The sequence below is a fragment of the Hemiscyllium ocellatum genome, chromosome 6 (assembly GCF_020745735.1).
Source record: "Hemiscyllium ocellatum isolate sHemOce1 chromosome 6, sHemOce1.pat.X.cur, whole genome shotgun sequence".
NCBI lineage: Eukaryota > Metazoa > Chordata > Chondrichthyes > Orectolobiformes > Hemiscylliidae > Hemiscyllium > Hemiscyllium ocellatum.
This window is the reverse complement of record NC_083406.1, coordinates 26,747,180-26,763,438: the sequence shown is the minus strand read 5'-3', so window position 1 is coordinate 26,763,438 and position 16,259 is coordinate 26,747,180. Positions and strand designations below refer to the sequence as shown.

At 39.3% G+C, this 16,259-nt stretch overlaps 1 protein-coding gene across 6 annotated transcripts in view; it reads left to right on the top strand.

The window, feature by feature from the left end:
- LOC132816389 (dachshund homolog 1-like) overlaps positions 1–16,259 on the top strand; it is a 592,865-nt gene that overhangs the window by 552,586 nt on the left and 24,020 nt on the right. For all 6 annotated transcript variants that reach the window (XM_060825885.1, XM_060825881.1, XM_060825884.1 and 3 more), the window contains 4 exons: positions 4,500–4,645; positions 7,697–7,844; positions 7,998–8,141; positions 8,448–8,516. In XM_060825885.1, coding sequence (XP_060681868.1) covers positions 4,500–4,645; positions 7,697–7,844; positions 7,998–8,141; positions 8,448–8,516 — 507 coding nt within the window. The remainder of the gene's footprint in view (positions 1–4,499; positions 4,646–7,696; positions 7,845–7,997; positions 8,142–8,447; positions 8,517–16,259) is intronic.

Here is a 16,259-nt window from a genome sequence, read left to right as displayed (position 1 = left end):
AAAAATAATTACAATCAAAGCCCTCATTATTCTGCACAAATGGATGTACAACAAGTGAATCTGTTTTTTTAAAACAATTGTCAGGTAAATAGAGTACCTATCTACATGCCCAAGACTGACAGGCTAATCAGTAATTTCACAGTGATGTGATGCTACTTGCATGACCTACAATATAGTGGTACTGTGCAAGCATCTCGAGACTGCTGTCCTGAAACTCTAATGCAAGTGAGGAAGTGAACTTCCACAAAAAGTACCAACGTGAAATGCAGCATCAGTAAGCTAGAGGCAGAGTCTTTAGTTATCAAGCTAACCAAACTTCATAGGGACAGGCTGCCATTGTTGAATATGATTGAATTATCAAAAAGATGTGAAAAAAATCAAATTAATTATTTTGCAAATTACAAATAATGGTGGATCTTTTTTTTTAAAAAATGGGTATATAAATCAGTAAGGGAGTCCTGACAGTGTTTTCATTTCTTCAATGGCACATTCTTGCTTCCGGCTCTTAAAAGGATGCACAGCCACCTTTAAAATCTTATATTAGTTAATTCCGGGACTGGTAACTAAATGCTGCAGTCTATGTGCAGATGCTGGGATTATCTCCAATGTTTTCACTCAATCTGCTGTAGAAATACATGGAATAAATAGTATAAACTAATTAACATGGCACCAGCTGTTGCCACTGTTTGGCAGGCATCTGCAAATCGAGAGCTGCAGCATTTTCTTCTATGTAATTTAGTTTGCAGTGCAAGTGGGATCCTAATGTTGCAGGCTTTTGAATGTAACTTAAGAATCTGTTGGCTTTGTGTAGACTGTTACCTTGTGGACAGTTGTATATGTGTGTATAAGCAGTTTTATTGCAGATGGAACAGATGGCAGATGTACAACTGTGAAAATTGATAGATGGGATATGATGTCATTACTTAGTGTTACCAAAGGAATAGATTTTTTGGGGGGTATTTAACCTCTGAGTTTTGGCCTGTCCTAATCTTAATTTTTAATTCTGAACTCCTTTGACACGTTCATGATTTAAAATGTGTTGCTTGTATCCTTTTATGTCACAGCTTAACCTCTGTGCAGTGGAAATTTTATTTTAACGTGTTGCTTAAAAAGGAAATTAACAGAGATTCTTTATCTAGGCATTCAGCATTTATTGTGCGTGTTTTGCTTGTTCTAATTCAATGGTAATTCAAACCATTGTGTTGAGGTTAAATTACTGTAACCTAAAAGCAAATTATTTGTATGAAGTTAGGCATATCTCCTAACCTGAGACAGCACTGAAGAAATGTAAACATCATGCATGTATTAATTAGAATATCTTTCCTAGAAAACTAAATTGATTTAGAATGCTAGTTTCCTCTCACAAGATTGAGCAGTTTTTTGACAGGAACCAATACATATACTGTTTCTATCCAATGTAGAATATCAGAAATCAGGCTATTTCTATTGGTTCTGTACTTAGTTTAATAATTGCAGTTGCAGAAAGAACAAATCATCGCAAAAGGTGTTTCCATTTTCAAACTCTATAAGATCTTATAATAAAATGTGAAATAAAAGGCAATAGTGTACAAATGAATATAATGAGATGACCTTGAGCAGACAGAAAGCAGCATCACATTTTGTCTAATGCATCTGGGAGTTGAGAATAAATCCTTACTGTTTTAGACTTGGACTCCAGTGCCAGAGCTTGTGGGATACTGAGTGGAGAGGATAAAATATTAATACAAGGTAAATGAGTGCTTGCTGAGCTGGCTGTGCCATATGGCCCTGGTAGTGGAAGCAGGACCCTGGCCAGTCTCAGTTTACCATATGGAGTGGGTGGAAGAGAGTGGGGTATATCTTGGACCAAGCTGAGCTCACCATATGGGCTAGGTGGAGTAGCCTTTGAGCTGGATGCAGCAAACACATCTGCACACTGATGCGTCCTGAACAGAATCCGCAGAAAATGTATAAATAATAGAAACAGTAAAAATTAATAAAGAAAATATAGCCTGATGGTTCAGATTAAAGTAGGTGAGCTCTGCTTTTCATCGCTCTTTTCCAAAAGTGCAACGCCCACATAAAAGATGAATAATCAAAGTGAGCTGAAGTCTGTTAAAGGGTAACATCAATCATTTATAGTACTGACATTTTTGCATTGCATTTAACATATGGTATACAAGAACACTTTACAATAGTGCGTGAAAGATGGACAAAAGAACTTGTTTCATTAATTATTTTACATAAGAATTATTAATAATATATTGTCAATTTTGTACCTAAGTATAATTTTGCTTTGAGCTGGTATGTACCTTATTTATGCCATTCATTATAGATGAATACAGCACTTATTCCTCCATCTGTGCACTCAGTTAATTTCCATCTCTTTTGAAGGAAAGACATGAAAAGTTCACATGGTTTGCCTTTCAATTTTAAACTGAAACAAATTATAACTTTTACAATAAAAACTTAAAGTATTTAAGAAATGAGAAATCAGCAATAAGATCCAACAAATATGCCATAAATTATGCTTACATTGAAGTTGCTAAGATGTTTCCATAATAATGACTGTAGTTTGTTGAATTCCATAGCTATTTACAAAGTGAAGAAAAGATTTTAAAAGGACATATGACTCTGATTAGCTGCTTTTGTTCTGATGCAGCTTTGTTTGGAATAGTAACAATGACAGGGGTCATACACACACTAGGAGTGTGGTTAAAATCAGAACCAGGCCACATGTACATCAGTTCTTGACCTTACATAAAACGTATTGGAGTAATCCAGTCAGTGTAAAGCCATCACTGAGTCATAAAGGTTGTAGGTGACAGGGCCATGGCTAGAACCTTGATCTCCCCACAGTAACATTGCATTGACCAGCAGGGATTGTTCCTGGTGTGTGTGGTCCTGACTTTAGCTTTGAGATCACTAGCCCATGGACATTTCAGGGTACACCTCTTCAGAAGCTGGGAGGCAGAATAACATAGTCCTTTCTGAAGTGAGTGCAATTTGTTTTATCATGAGAACATTTGTAACTCAGGTGCTCCTTTTGTTTTTTTTTCACACATGTTCTTCATAGAAATCATCAGTATTGAAAAAAAAAGTTCTTTAAGAATTGCAATGGTCTCAGTCCGAACGTGAGGCCAAACACAGGATACGTTTATAAAATGTAGAAATCCAGAGCAAAAGTTACATTTGCTGAGCCCAGACCACCTGCTTTTTATGTTCCTTCTGATCATTTGCACTTTGTTCATCCTTTCTTCAGATGTGAGCATTGCTGGCAAGACCAGCATTTATTGTTCATCCTAACCAACCCTTGAGAAGATGTTGATAAACTATGTTCTTGAACTATTGCAGTCCACATGGTGTAGGTACACACACAACGTTTTGTTTCCTGTTTAGGTTTGGTTCAACTGAATGGTTGCTTCACCATTTCAGAAGGCAGTTAATAGTCACCAATTTTTCTTGAAATGTTGCGTTAATGCATGTCACAATTTTAATGTGCAAAGAAGCATGGTTTTACAATTAGGACAGAATTTTATTAGTTATACCATCAAATTAAATATGGTGTTCTGGTTGTAACATTGGATCTGAAGCTTCAGCCAAAAACATGTAGTACAAATCCAATGATGCTTTAATGACAGCTTGATTGACGCTAACTAATTGATCTTGATCTTGCACATACATTTATCAGTTGAGCTATCAAAGAATCTCTCCACTTATCTCTTCAGAGTCTCCTTTAACTAAAAGGTTTTGGAATTTTTCTTTAAGTAAAAGTCATTTGATTCTTGCATCCTAGTATTGGCAGTCCAATATCAGTTGTCTTATATTGCTTTCAAATTGATTGATGTAAAATTCTTTAATCTCAGAGTGGTGCCATTTAGCTATTTAGTTTCTACTGCTTTTGTTGTGTTTAATTAGTGACTACTGGATTCTGGGGCAATAGATACCCCTTTCAAAGCTGAAAATTGCTTGAAGCGATATTGCTAAGTTTCATACAGTAGCGTTAACAACAATAATTCCAGGCTTGGGAATCCACTTTCTAGCAAATAAGGTTTGTGCATGTGTATTTTGATTCTTGAACTGGAGGTAGAACTGTGGAATTGGCCCAAAAATTTAAATGGGCTTAATTGCACAATGTTGTCATTTACGTTTATTACAGCATATGTAATATGAAGACAGTATGTGCTTTTCTCTGATTTTTATCAAAAATAACGAGTCAACAGAACTTGAGTGGCAGGTAAATGAGACTGAATATATAGAATTTTTAAAATTTTTTCACTCCACAGCCAACCCACGTGCGAAAGACATCAACTTAATTTCATTGCATACTCAGAATTAAAGCAGGATTTCAATTTGCTCCAATCCCATTCAGTGGCATGAAGCTAAACAAAGTGTCAATACCTTCCACACAATGGTCAACAAAATAAAACAAATCTGTCAAAACTAAACAGCATGATTGCTTTAAAAATGGTTGCAAGTTAACAAAGCAGACAAATGTTTACTATTTCTGTTGTGCACAGATGAAGTCCTGATTTCTACTCCAACCACAAGGGAGTGTTTTGAGAAGCTTTCCCTGGCTGGCCAGCACCTACCTCCAGGTTTTCCAACTCCTCTCCTCTTTCCTGATGGACTTTCCTCCATAGAAACTCTTCTGACGAACATCCAGGTAAGTGCAGTGATCATCCAGGTCCTTTCACAGACCTGATGTCAGCAATCAATATGATAGGCACACAGTCAATTGGAATGCAAAATGGGCCTCTTCACAAAATGAAAACAATCTCGTCAGAGGAGTAATGCAATTATTTCCAAAATAAGGCCATTTGCTGATCTGTTTATCTGCAATTGATTATCAGCTCATCCATGATATATTGATATTTTTTATATCCATTTAGAAGAATATTTTAGTAGAATGTCATTTGACCCATTGTACCTATGCTGGATCTTGGAACTTTCCTGTTAGTCATATTAGATTAGATTAGATTAGTGTGGAAACAGGCCCTTCGGCCCAACAAGTCCACACCGATCCTCCGAAGAGCAGCCCAAGCCCAACTCCCACTGACTAATGCACCTAACACTATAGACAATATAGCATGGCCAATCCATCTGACCTGCACATCTTTGGATTGTGGGACGAAACCAGAGCACCCGGAGGAAACCCACACAGACACTGGGAGAAAGTGCAAACTCCACACAGACAGTCACCCGAGGTTGGAATTGAACCCGGGTCCCTGGTTCTGCGAGGCAGTAGTGCTAACCACTGAGCCACCATGCTCAGATTTCAAGTGTTGGCCCCGGTATCAATCATAAAGGGGATTTCCTTGCCCACAACGTTCAAGCAGACTATCAGTTCATCCTCAGGGTCCTTAGTCAATAATTCGAAAGGGAGGGTAGTCAGGCTGAGAAAGGGTCACTAGTAGAGAAATGTTGTCTCCTGCTTTGGGGGTCTATTTTGCTGCCAATGATTCCTGGCACAACCCTGAGCTGACTTTGGTGTTGCCAAAAGAGCAGACCACATGCTATTTTTTTTCTATTTCCCTTTCCAAGGATACAGCTATTTCCCAATGAAAGTTTCTGCTGAATCGGATCCAACTACCCTTTCAAGCACTGCTTTCCAATTGATAAAAACTCACCATCTTAAAATATGGTCCCCCCACCCCCATCCCTGTATCTCCTCTGTTGGTTCTTTGTCAGCTATTGTAAATCTGTGTCCTTTGGTCACTAACCCTCTAACCGGTGGGAATAGTTTCCCTTTATCTACTCTATCAACATCTGTCAAGGTTTTTAATACCTCTATTAAATCTCCTATTAACCTTCTTTGCACTCCATTATTACTTTGATATTTACAACACCTGTATTGCAAACTTTGTTCGCTTGAATTTAATTTTATTTCTTCAATCGGATGACTGCTGAAACCAGCAATTTTTAACCTTGCCATCACTTAAGCTAGTCAGTGTTTGTGTAAAATATTTTCACAGTTGCCTTACATATGAGAAAAGGTATTATTATTTGTCTTATGCAAGATTAATTTGCTGGGATACAAGTGCCACCTGCTGGAAATGATGAGTGACACCTATTGACGCAATACATTTGAAAAGTGTTTTAATTAACCTGAAATGTGATACTTTAAAATAAATCTTCAAGATATTGACGAAAAGTAGCACTCTATATTGTTGCACTAATGTTTTTGATAGGTATGTTTGGTACTTTGCTTCTGTCATCTTGCACCAAGCTGAGTACAAATGTGTATTGGAGACAATGTGTATGTAATGTTCCCAGGCTTTAAATCACAAATGTCACTCATGACACAACTTTGTGTGCATCTCCCCATAAGTTGAGTGTTTCAAAATTTGAAAAATGTCAATGCTTTATACTTATATCTCAATGAATGTTGTAACTGTTTTATGAACGTGCTTTAAAATGTCTACTCCATGTTGCACCTCTCGATTCCAGATCTTAATTGTTTGTTCACTCTAAGTTGACAATCAAGTTTAACCAATCAAACACAATGAGCATTGCTATAAAACAAACTCAATCAAATGCAGAATAATTGAGCTCCATTGTAGGGGTGATGTCAAGGCCATCATTAATTGGACGTCCCAAGTAACTCTCTTTGAACCACTGTTGCCCTCTGACGTCTCCCCCAATTGATTGGCTATCAAGCTATTCAGCCGAGTACATTGTGGCAGCTGATGTTTATGTGTTCAAATCAGGATAGCTTATAACATAGCCAATCAACTTTTTGTTGATGCGTGATATACCACGAGACAAAGATAAAAAAGAACCCATTTAATGATCTCAAACCTACGCAGGGACATTTTAGTTATTTTGCTAATGGTGTTTTGTCGTTATGTGATTTGTTCTTTTTTGTGCAAAGGGACAACTGAAGGTTGCCATAGACAATACAACACCAAGTCACATCATATAAATTTATTTTACTCCCTTTTGGGGGTGGATTTGGGAGGAAACACAATAGCTTCAATGTCTTCTGAATAAAGAAATGGAGAAATTCAGCCACTATCATTGATCAGTATCTGCGAAGCTAAGACATGTTTTTGGACACTAGGAGAGAAGAATTGAGGTCAGCCATGATGTCAGTGAAGTTTGTCATTTAACTCAATGATACTCCTTATTTGGCCTTACAGAAAAAAAGGTATGTTAATAAGTGAGATACTGGAAGGCATGGAGCAGCACCATTCATCATTTACTATTTTCAAGAGAGAAAGAGAGGAGACAAGGGGAGGAAAATGGGGATAATTTATTTCATACATAACAAACTGGATACTTTTGCTGCCAATTAGAATTGATTTTAATAGTGGCTAATGGGCTACTGTGAACATGCTACCAGACATGAATTACATCACAGATAAAACAGCTTCCTAAAGTTCAGTTTAGGTTAGGTTGTCTAACATTTCAAAATCAGACAAAACTTTATGATTAAAAAGTGTGATAGTTTTACAAAATAATTTGCAGTTTTTGAAAGTCAAGTCAAAAAGTTAATGTTGAATTCAATTCAATTTCCCCATCAGCTATTCAATTTTCCAACAGCCCATCAGAAATGAGTAACATTGCTGGAACAGTTTGTCTTGTTTGGAAAAGCTGCGAATGCAGAAAGACTTTCTTTGAGTCCTTCTATTTAAGATGTTTAAACCTAGACACGGACATTTTGAATACCTTGCTAATGGTGTTTGTTGTTCTGTGATTTGTTTGGTGTGTACAGGGACTACTGAAGGTTGCCATAGATAATGCCAGGGCCCAGGAGAAGCAGGTGCAACATGAAAAGACAGAGTTGAAGATGGAGCTGTTCAGGGAGCGGGAGATGAGGGAAAGCTTGGAGAAGCAGTTAGCAGTGGAGCAGAAAAACAGAGGTAAGTGAGAAGAAGGCAAAAACATTTGTTTTCTGCTCCTGACTGAGACAGAGAGAGAGAGAGAGAAAGGCAGAAGTAGCAATGTGAGGTGTAAACAACACGGTATTCCTATTAAAAATTTGAAACCAGTATATTACTGTGCCTTTCTTCTAGCAATAATTCAGAAACGGCTAAAGAAAGAAAAGAAGGCAAAGAGGAAATTGCAGGAAGCACTTGAATTCGAAACCAAGCGAAGAGAACAAGCAGAACAGGCATTAAAACAAGCTGCCTCTGCAGACAATCTTCGGGTCCTGAACGGTATGAGCATGTAAATGACCTGTGATTGAATCTCATGAAACGACGTGGGCTCTTGTCACTTATCAATGCACAATAAACTTTGACAGAAGCTCTAGTCACTCTGTATTCTGATTGCAGAACAGGCTGATTAAAAGGTCGATCGCAGGAGAAACAAAGCAGTATAATTCACTGAGATTTCAAGAAATAAAATAATGACAATAATTGCTTGGCTCCATGTGTCAACGTGAAATAAATTATGAGAACATATATTGTCCAAGTACCCAATTTAAGAAGTGAACTCAGTATTCTGATCTTTCCCATTGTTAGATTCGGTGACCCAAGAGATGGAAGCTGACCGCAGCACTGGACGAACAGATGCTGAAAGGACAATACAAGGTACTTGACAGCAATGGTTATAAATCTGGCTCATGCGCTATACATTTTGCTTCAGCTTGTTATTCAAGCATGCAGGTTTCCAGCTGGGCCACATTAAAACGAGCTTTGGCAAGGTCGATCTTAGTCTGAATGTTTACTCACAGTCTGTGCATTGATCCAAATCAAAAAAAAACTTTCCTTTAAAAGTCACTTAATTCTTTTGTTTTTTTTAATATCAGCCATATTCCACATAAAGCTTAACCAGTTTATTAAAATCAATCCTGTAACCTGTGGAATAAACCATACTCAGTAAGGTACCAAGTTAAGGTATATGATTGTAATTTAATGATTAGGTGACCTCACAAAGTTTATTTTCCCTTGGCCTCAGGATCACTTTTTATCATTCTCATAGTTTGATGCTTGTCGCTCTCCTCAAAATTTACAAATCAACCTTGGTGGTGTTGTTTAAAAGCATTTCAGCAGCTTTCTGAAAAAGGATAGGTGAGTTATATAGTGCACAGTTTGCTAATCCACACTACCATCACTATCATCCTCACTACAGCTCACAATAATTGCCATTAGGTCAAGGTGAACATCCTTGGAAGAGCATGGTTACATGTGGGCGGCACAGTGGCACAGTGGTTAGCACTGCTGCCTCACAGCGCCTGTAGACCCGGGTTCAATTCCCGACTCAGGCGACTGACTGTGTGGAGTTTGCACGTTCTCCCCGTGTCTGCGTGGGTTTCCTCCGGGTGCTCCGGTTTCCTCCCACAGTCACAAAGATGTGCGGTTCAGGTGAATTGGCCAAGCTAAATTGCCCGTAGTGTTAGGTAAGGGGTAAATGTAGGGGTATGGGTGGGTTGCGCTTCGGCGGGTCGGTGTGGACTTGTTGGGCCGAAGGGCCTGTTTCCACACTGTAAGTCTAATCTAATCTAATCTCCAGTGTAGTTTCAGCTGCCCAGCCACCACCTGTCCCAATTTCAAAACTGGTGACTTACCTGTCTGAACAGATTAGCGTGAATTTCTATCTACATCTCCTGCACAATAATCTGACCAGGTAGGTTATGCAACCTCTGCAGATGTCATCTGACCTTCATTCAACTAATTCACCACCAGTTTTTGCAGACAAAAACTAAAATCTGCTTCATTGCCTTTGTGGGGAAAATAAAGATTCAGTTCTTTAATATTTATTGCCCATTTTGACTGAAAGAGGAATATACGATGGAATGGTGATGCAATATTCTAGCACTTAATGATCAGAAGCCAAAAGCCCCTGTCAAAATTTGACAGCAATATGTAAACTGCATTCAAATGCTATCATAATAACAAACATCATTTCCAAAATTGCTGTTATTTCCTTTTTAGTTTTACAGCTGTCAGATTTCTGTTTCCCCTGACTTGCGTCCTCTTTAGCATTCCTACTTTTAATCTCTTCATTATTGATGGCCATGCATTCAGCTACCTCCATCTTGAGTTCTGGAATTCCACCACTCCACCTCTCCTTTCTCTTCCTCCCATTGCTCCATAAAATCCATGATGTTGGCCAAGCTTTTGATTACCTGCCTTAAAATATCTCCACAAAAGATTCAGTGTCAAGTTTTGTTTGATAAACCACTTGTGAAGTGGATTAAGACGTTTTTCTATATCGAAAGTGTGAGGTAAATACAAGGTGCTTGTTCTTGCTTGACATGCAAAACATCATCACTGTGACAATGTATTAGTTCATACAATCTTTACAGCATGTGTAAGCAGGGCACTTGGCCCATCAAGTCCACACAAACCCTTGGAAGGGCATCCCTCCCAGACCCAGACCCATACCCTATCCCTATAATGGAGCATTTCCCACAGGAAGTGCACTATAATAATGTAGGGAGTGGCACAGCAAGCACCCACAAACAGCAATATGATAGTAACCACACCTTCTGTTTTTGTGATGTTGACTGAGGGACACTGGGAAAAAAAAACTCCCCGCTGTTCTTTGAAATATTGCCTCTGCAGCCACCTGAGAGATCAAAATTGACACAGTGCAGTACTGAAGTATCCACCTAGATGTTGTGCTCAACTCTTTAAATGGAACTTGAACCTGGAATCTATTTGTGTGGGCCTGTATGGGTCAATATTAAATAGTGCCATAAACACCACCCACTATGATGATGTAATTTGGAATTGTGATGATAGCAGCATAGGATCTTGATGGACCAAACAGCTGGTACTCCTCACAGTCTCTCTTGTAGCAATGTCACTTGTAACCAGCTGTTAACATTAAATAAAGTACTTGGTGTTGAATGCAATAACTTCTTCTAGTTAGACTAGTAAGTAATTTTCTTCTCTCACAATTGTCCAAGCAGCCCTGGAAGACCCCTACTCTTAATGATAATGGTGTCAGCAAACCTACCATACAGTAAGGCACACACTCAGTTTAGCTGGGCATACAACAGAACATTGTAACTTGGAGATATGAGTGTTACTGGCTGAGACATGATTTTCTAGGCCAGGTAAATGGTGTTAAGGTACTAAGCAGCCACAAACTGATTGATGGAAACAGACTAGTGGGGCTAATTTTGTTTTATTTGAAAAATATACTTTATTCATTAAAAAAATCTTTGCAAATCTACATAGACACAAGTGTAGTTTGGTTCTATACAGTGGCATGTCAAGGAAACAAACATGGGAATGTGACTCTATCCAACAAACCAAAGGCATCTCTTCCACATACAAGAATATATTTACATGCACTTGAGGCACAAGGAAGGTCCAATAATTAAACAGACACCCACTTAACTTCGCCAGGAAGACCTCAGACAGTGGTCTTTTCCCATGGTGCCTTAGTGACAGCTGCCTCAAGCTTTGGTATATCCCTCAGCACGTAGTCCTGGATCTTGGAATGAGCCAGTCTGTAACACTCGGTTGAGGTCAACACTTTTGCTCTGGAAGACCAACATGTTTTGGTCAAACCAAACAGTGTCTTTCACTGTTTGCCTTGATGTGCTTACTAGCACACAGATCATGGAGCACAGAACCCTGCATAACAGAGCTGCTCAGGACGAACCTCGTCAAAAACCAATGCATCTTCCTCCACACGTCTTTTGCAAAGGCACATTCCAGATGGAGATGTGTGACTGTCTCAAATCCCCTGCAGCTACTTTGAGGGCAATGGGTCTGAATGAACTACGGGGTGGCATGGTAGCACACGGGTTGGCACGGTGGCACAGTGGTTAGCACTGCTGCCTCACAGGGCCAGAGACCCGGGTTCAATTCCCCTATCAAACAACTGTCTGTGTGGAGTTTGCACATTCTCGCTGTGTCAGTGTGGGTTTCCTCAGGTGCTCCGGTTTCCTCCCACAATCCAAAAATGTGCAGGTTAGGTGAATTGGCCATGCTAAATTGCCCATGGTGTTCGGTGAAGGGATAAATGTAGGGGAATGGGTCTGGGTGGGTTGCACTTTGGCGGGTCGGTGTGGGTTTGTTGGGCTGAAGGGCCTGTTTCCACAATGTAAGTAATCTAATCTAATTTATACTCCTGCTTCTATAGTCCAAGGTGTCGAAATGCACATGGAGGTGCACTCTTTTCCCCAGCTTACACCTGGACATTGCAGATTCTGGTGGATGTGTTCATGAAGTCATCACTAGATTAGATAGTGAAACATTTAGGCAAAAGTGAGGACTGCATATGCTGGAGATTAGAGTCAAGAGTGCTGGGAAAGCACAGCAGGTTAGGCAGCATCCGAGGAGCAGGAGCATCGACGTTTTGAACAAAAGCCCTTCATCAGGAATGAGTGAAACATTTAGGGCTGGTAGCATTTGTTTAAGAGGCAGATTCATGATAAGTGTTTCAGTGAAGCTGAACAGAGTGGCCAGCACTGACATAACATTTCCATTAGAAGTTGCATTGGCCAAGAAAGCTGCTTTTGCATAGCCCTGCTCCAGCTTTGCATTTCAAATGCATTTATTTAATTGTCAGCATTCTATATTTTAACCACTTTAATTTGAAGAAAAATCACCGTCTGATGCTTTCTCTGCTTTCTTCAGCCCCCTCCCCTCTTGACCGTCTTCACTTTATTTCATTCCCAGGATAACATTATCACAAATGTATTCCTTTAATGTCATCTCAGCTCCACTTATTCTGACACCTTTGATCTATTTGTTGCCCATCATTCATTTTCATGGGGGAAAGACTCTTCGCATTATAATGTCACCTTTCAAGGGAAGGTGAGATCAGTATGGTAATGAGCTGTAACTGATGCCAAGAGGCAAGAAAGGAAAGTGCAGGTGCAAAGTGTTTTATATACCGCCCCCGGGGTATCTATAAATCAAAGCTGAGGTGGAAACGCTTTGTTGCAGCCTGACAATGATGTCACTTTTTATTACCATTGTATCCACAATGACTGAGTTTGAGGCAGCCAGCAGTTGGGCGAGTTTCTTCTTTTACTTTCAATTAGCTGGAATGTTTGAAGAGCTAGTGCAATTCGATATACACCATTTAACTCAGCTCATTCAGGCACAATCAAATGAAGGTGCATTCATTTTAAATTGTGTTGAAGGGGTAAGCTTTCAACTTGACCCCCAAACTCCCTCTCCCCCCTGCCTATTGCCCTCAGGCATTTCTGTTTAGTTTTGCATTATCTATCTATCTATCTATCTATATCTATCTATCTATCCGCCTATCTGTCTATCTATATATCTGTCTATCTATCCGTCTATCTATCCATCTATCTATCCGTCTACCTATCTATCTTTCTGTCTATCTAATTTATTTATCTGTCTGTCCTTCAAGCCTCCTGTTGCAACATTCCTCCTTTGGAAGGGTACGAGCAGACAAAATTTAACAGGGTGTGTTTCCCACTTCTGACCAGCTGCTGAACATGCAGTTTTACCAGCAGTGAGGGTGGCATTGGGTGGCACACCTGTGCTAGTGGACCAATTGATATCTCTTAAGTAGGCAATTAATGCCAAAATAAAGCCACATCTGTCTGTCACCGAGATTTAGCTGTCAGCTGCATATGCCAAGCCATGCCCATGCCAAACAGCTAGCCCAGCAGGTTTTCATGTACAGGCTGATGATGGGTTGGGGTTGGGGGTTTGGGGTAATTTTGCTGCCGGAGTCCATTGGAGAACCACTGCCAGTCACGTGTTTCACTCATGTTGCCCTCCTTTCAAACACCAAGATTGCCCAACCTCGGTGAGTCTGCCAGTTTGGTATCCAGTCAGTCCGCCAGGCACTACAATATCCATCTCTCATCACACAAATGCAGTAACAATAGTGGCCACAGCTCTCTGTGGTGCAGTTGTCATTTTAAAGGTGTGAGAGTCTGATTGGCTGACAGCTTTTATAGGTGGAACTTCTTGATTGAGAGTCAGGACAGCCACTTTTCCTCTAAACAGGCCTACTCCATTCTGTCACCACATCCCCTACCCTGCATTATAAAAGGAAGTAGAGGGTGAGGAATATAGTAGGGTACTCCAGTTAACTCCGCTTCTCTGTGACTAAGTAATGGGTGGCACAGTGGTTAGCAATGCTGTCTCACAGCGCCAGAGACCCTGGTTCAATTCCCATCTCAGGCGACTGTCTGTGTGGAGTTTGCACATTCTCCCTGTGTCTGCATGGGTTTCCTCCGGGTGCTCCAGTTTCCTCCCACGGTCCAAAAATGTGCAGGTTAGGTGAATTGGCCATGCTAAATTGCCCGTAGTTTTAGCTGTAGGGGAATGGGTCTGGGTGAGTTGCGCTTCGGCAGGTCGGTGTGGACTTGTTGGGCCGAAGCGCCTGTTTCCACACTGTAAGTAATTAGATTAGATTACTGCAAGTAATTAATCTAATCTAAAAAAAACTGGTTTCCAGAATGCATAAACAAAAATGTCACTCCCATAGCCTGAGACATTAGTATTTGTTAATTTGAAGATGTCTTGTCTGCAGACAATCAGCTCTACATTAGATTGTTTTTCAAAGACCAAATCATCTGTGTTGCTTATCCCTAGGCCAGGACAGTTTTAGTTATGCTTTTAACCAGAATTCAGATTACATCAAGTCTACCTCTTAATTTATTATCAATTGCCACTAATAGAAATTTGCTGTGTACAAATTGGCTGCTGCATTTCCAACTTCAAAGACTAAATATACTCTTTTGTAATATGCTTTGAGACCTCCTGAGTTTGTAAAAGCTGCTGCATAAATGCAAGTTTATTCTTTAAAAAAACAAATTCTCACTAGTTCGTTGCAAGTCTTTGGATTAGAAACACTGAACAGGTTCAGGCTGTAGGCTGACAGCTTTCACTCAGTACAGGGGATTCGAAGCAAATAATCTCACCCAGTTCGACATGAGACTTTGTTTGAGATCCAAGTGTAAATTGAAAGTAAACACAAATTTATAGTTTTAGCTTTAATAGGATGTTTGAAGCAAGTGACAGCACATTTAAAAAAAATAAACAAGGTTGGGATCTTTTTGCATCCCAGTTAAAATGTAATGTTTTTTTATCTGGGAAAAATGAGCTTGCTCTGAAATCTTACCGAGTCCTTTGTAATAAAATATAATACACAGGTTCCTCTTAAGGGAGCTGACAGGACAAATAGTAACTCCTGTTATGGTTTTTATTCTTCTCTTCTGTTTTTCTTGACAGTAGTAACATAGATTTTGTCTTATCAGGCAATTTTTTTTCTTATTGAACTTCATTAAAGCTACACTGTGCATTGTTAATATGTAGCCTAAGGTTTCCAAGCCCATGGTTCCTTATGCGTAGGTCTCCAAACGCCTTCCTGCATAAAATAAGCTGTGTAAAATTGTGTCTGAATTGAAACTGAGACCAATAAACTACCCATTGTTTTCTTTACATAAAATGTTCAAAGCCCACTTTACTGATTACACAGGAACCAAACATCATACACTCATTGCCTTGTCTCCTTTATTTTGGCACTGCCATTTTGGTGTTTGACAGTTCGACAAACCATGAATCGATTGACAGCAAGTTTTTACAAATGAAAACAAAAGGTACAATTTATTGCAGGCATTAGCAGAAAGGATAAAAAAAAGCAATATTCAATAGTTTAAAGATTGCTGTTAGATAAGGATTTACATCGGTGCCTTGCACATTAATTGCTGAGCATTGTCCCATTCTAAGAGGCATAGGCTGCAGGCAGTTTTATAAACTCTATGCAGCCATGACCTAGAACCTTTAGAAATGTATTAAAAAAAATGACACTGCCAATAAGAACTCTTAATTTAGACGTGTACTACTTCATCACGGTCACTGTGACAGGGGAGAGAATGTACACCCAGTGCAATAATGTTTTTGCACTGTTAAAACTGCATTAATGAGAACATCATTTTGGGGAACTAATTATTTCTATTTGTCTTGTGTCATGCTTTATAATTTCACTATATTAGCACAGGCAAAGCAAATTAATTGCTTTTGCAGAAGTTGAATCATTTCCAAGAATGAGTGCAAATTCACTCCCAGGCTCTTAATTACTGGCAGTACATTGTGTCAGAAAATTCTGTTGATCTTCCTCACAGCACCTGGAATAGAGATATATTATATGAATGTACATATATTAATATTATTTTAATGGAGACAATTGTTTAATTTTTTTCACATTTGTGTGGGGAATTCTCTGCTAGCGTTGGTCATGCACCTAAATCAAAAGGCTCATCACTTAAAGGGTTAAACTGCAGAGGGGAGAAAAGAACAAATCTCATTGAAGCAAAAAGCAGTAATTAATGCCTCCCTTAATTGTCTTCATAAAATATTTGCATGTGTCTAATTTGCATAATG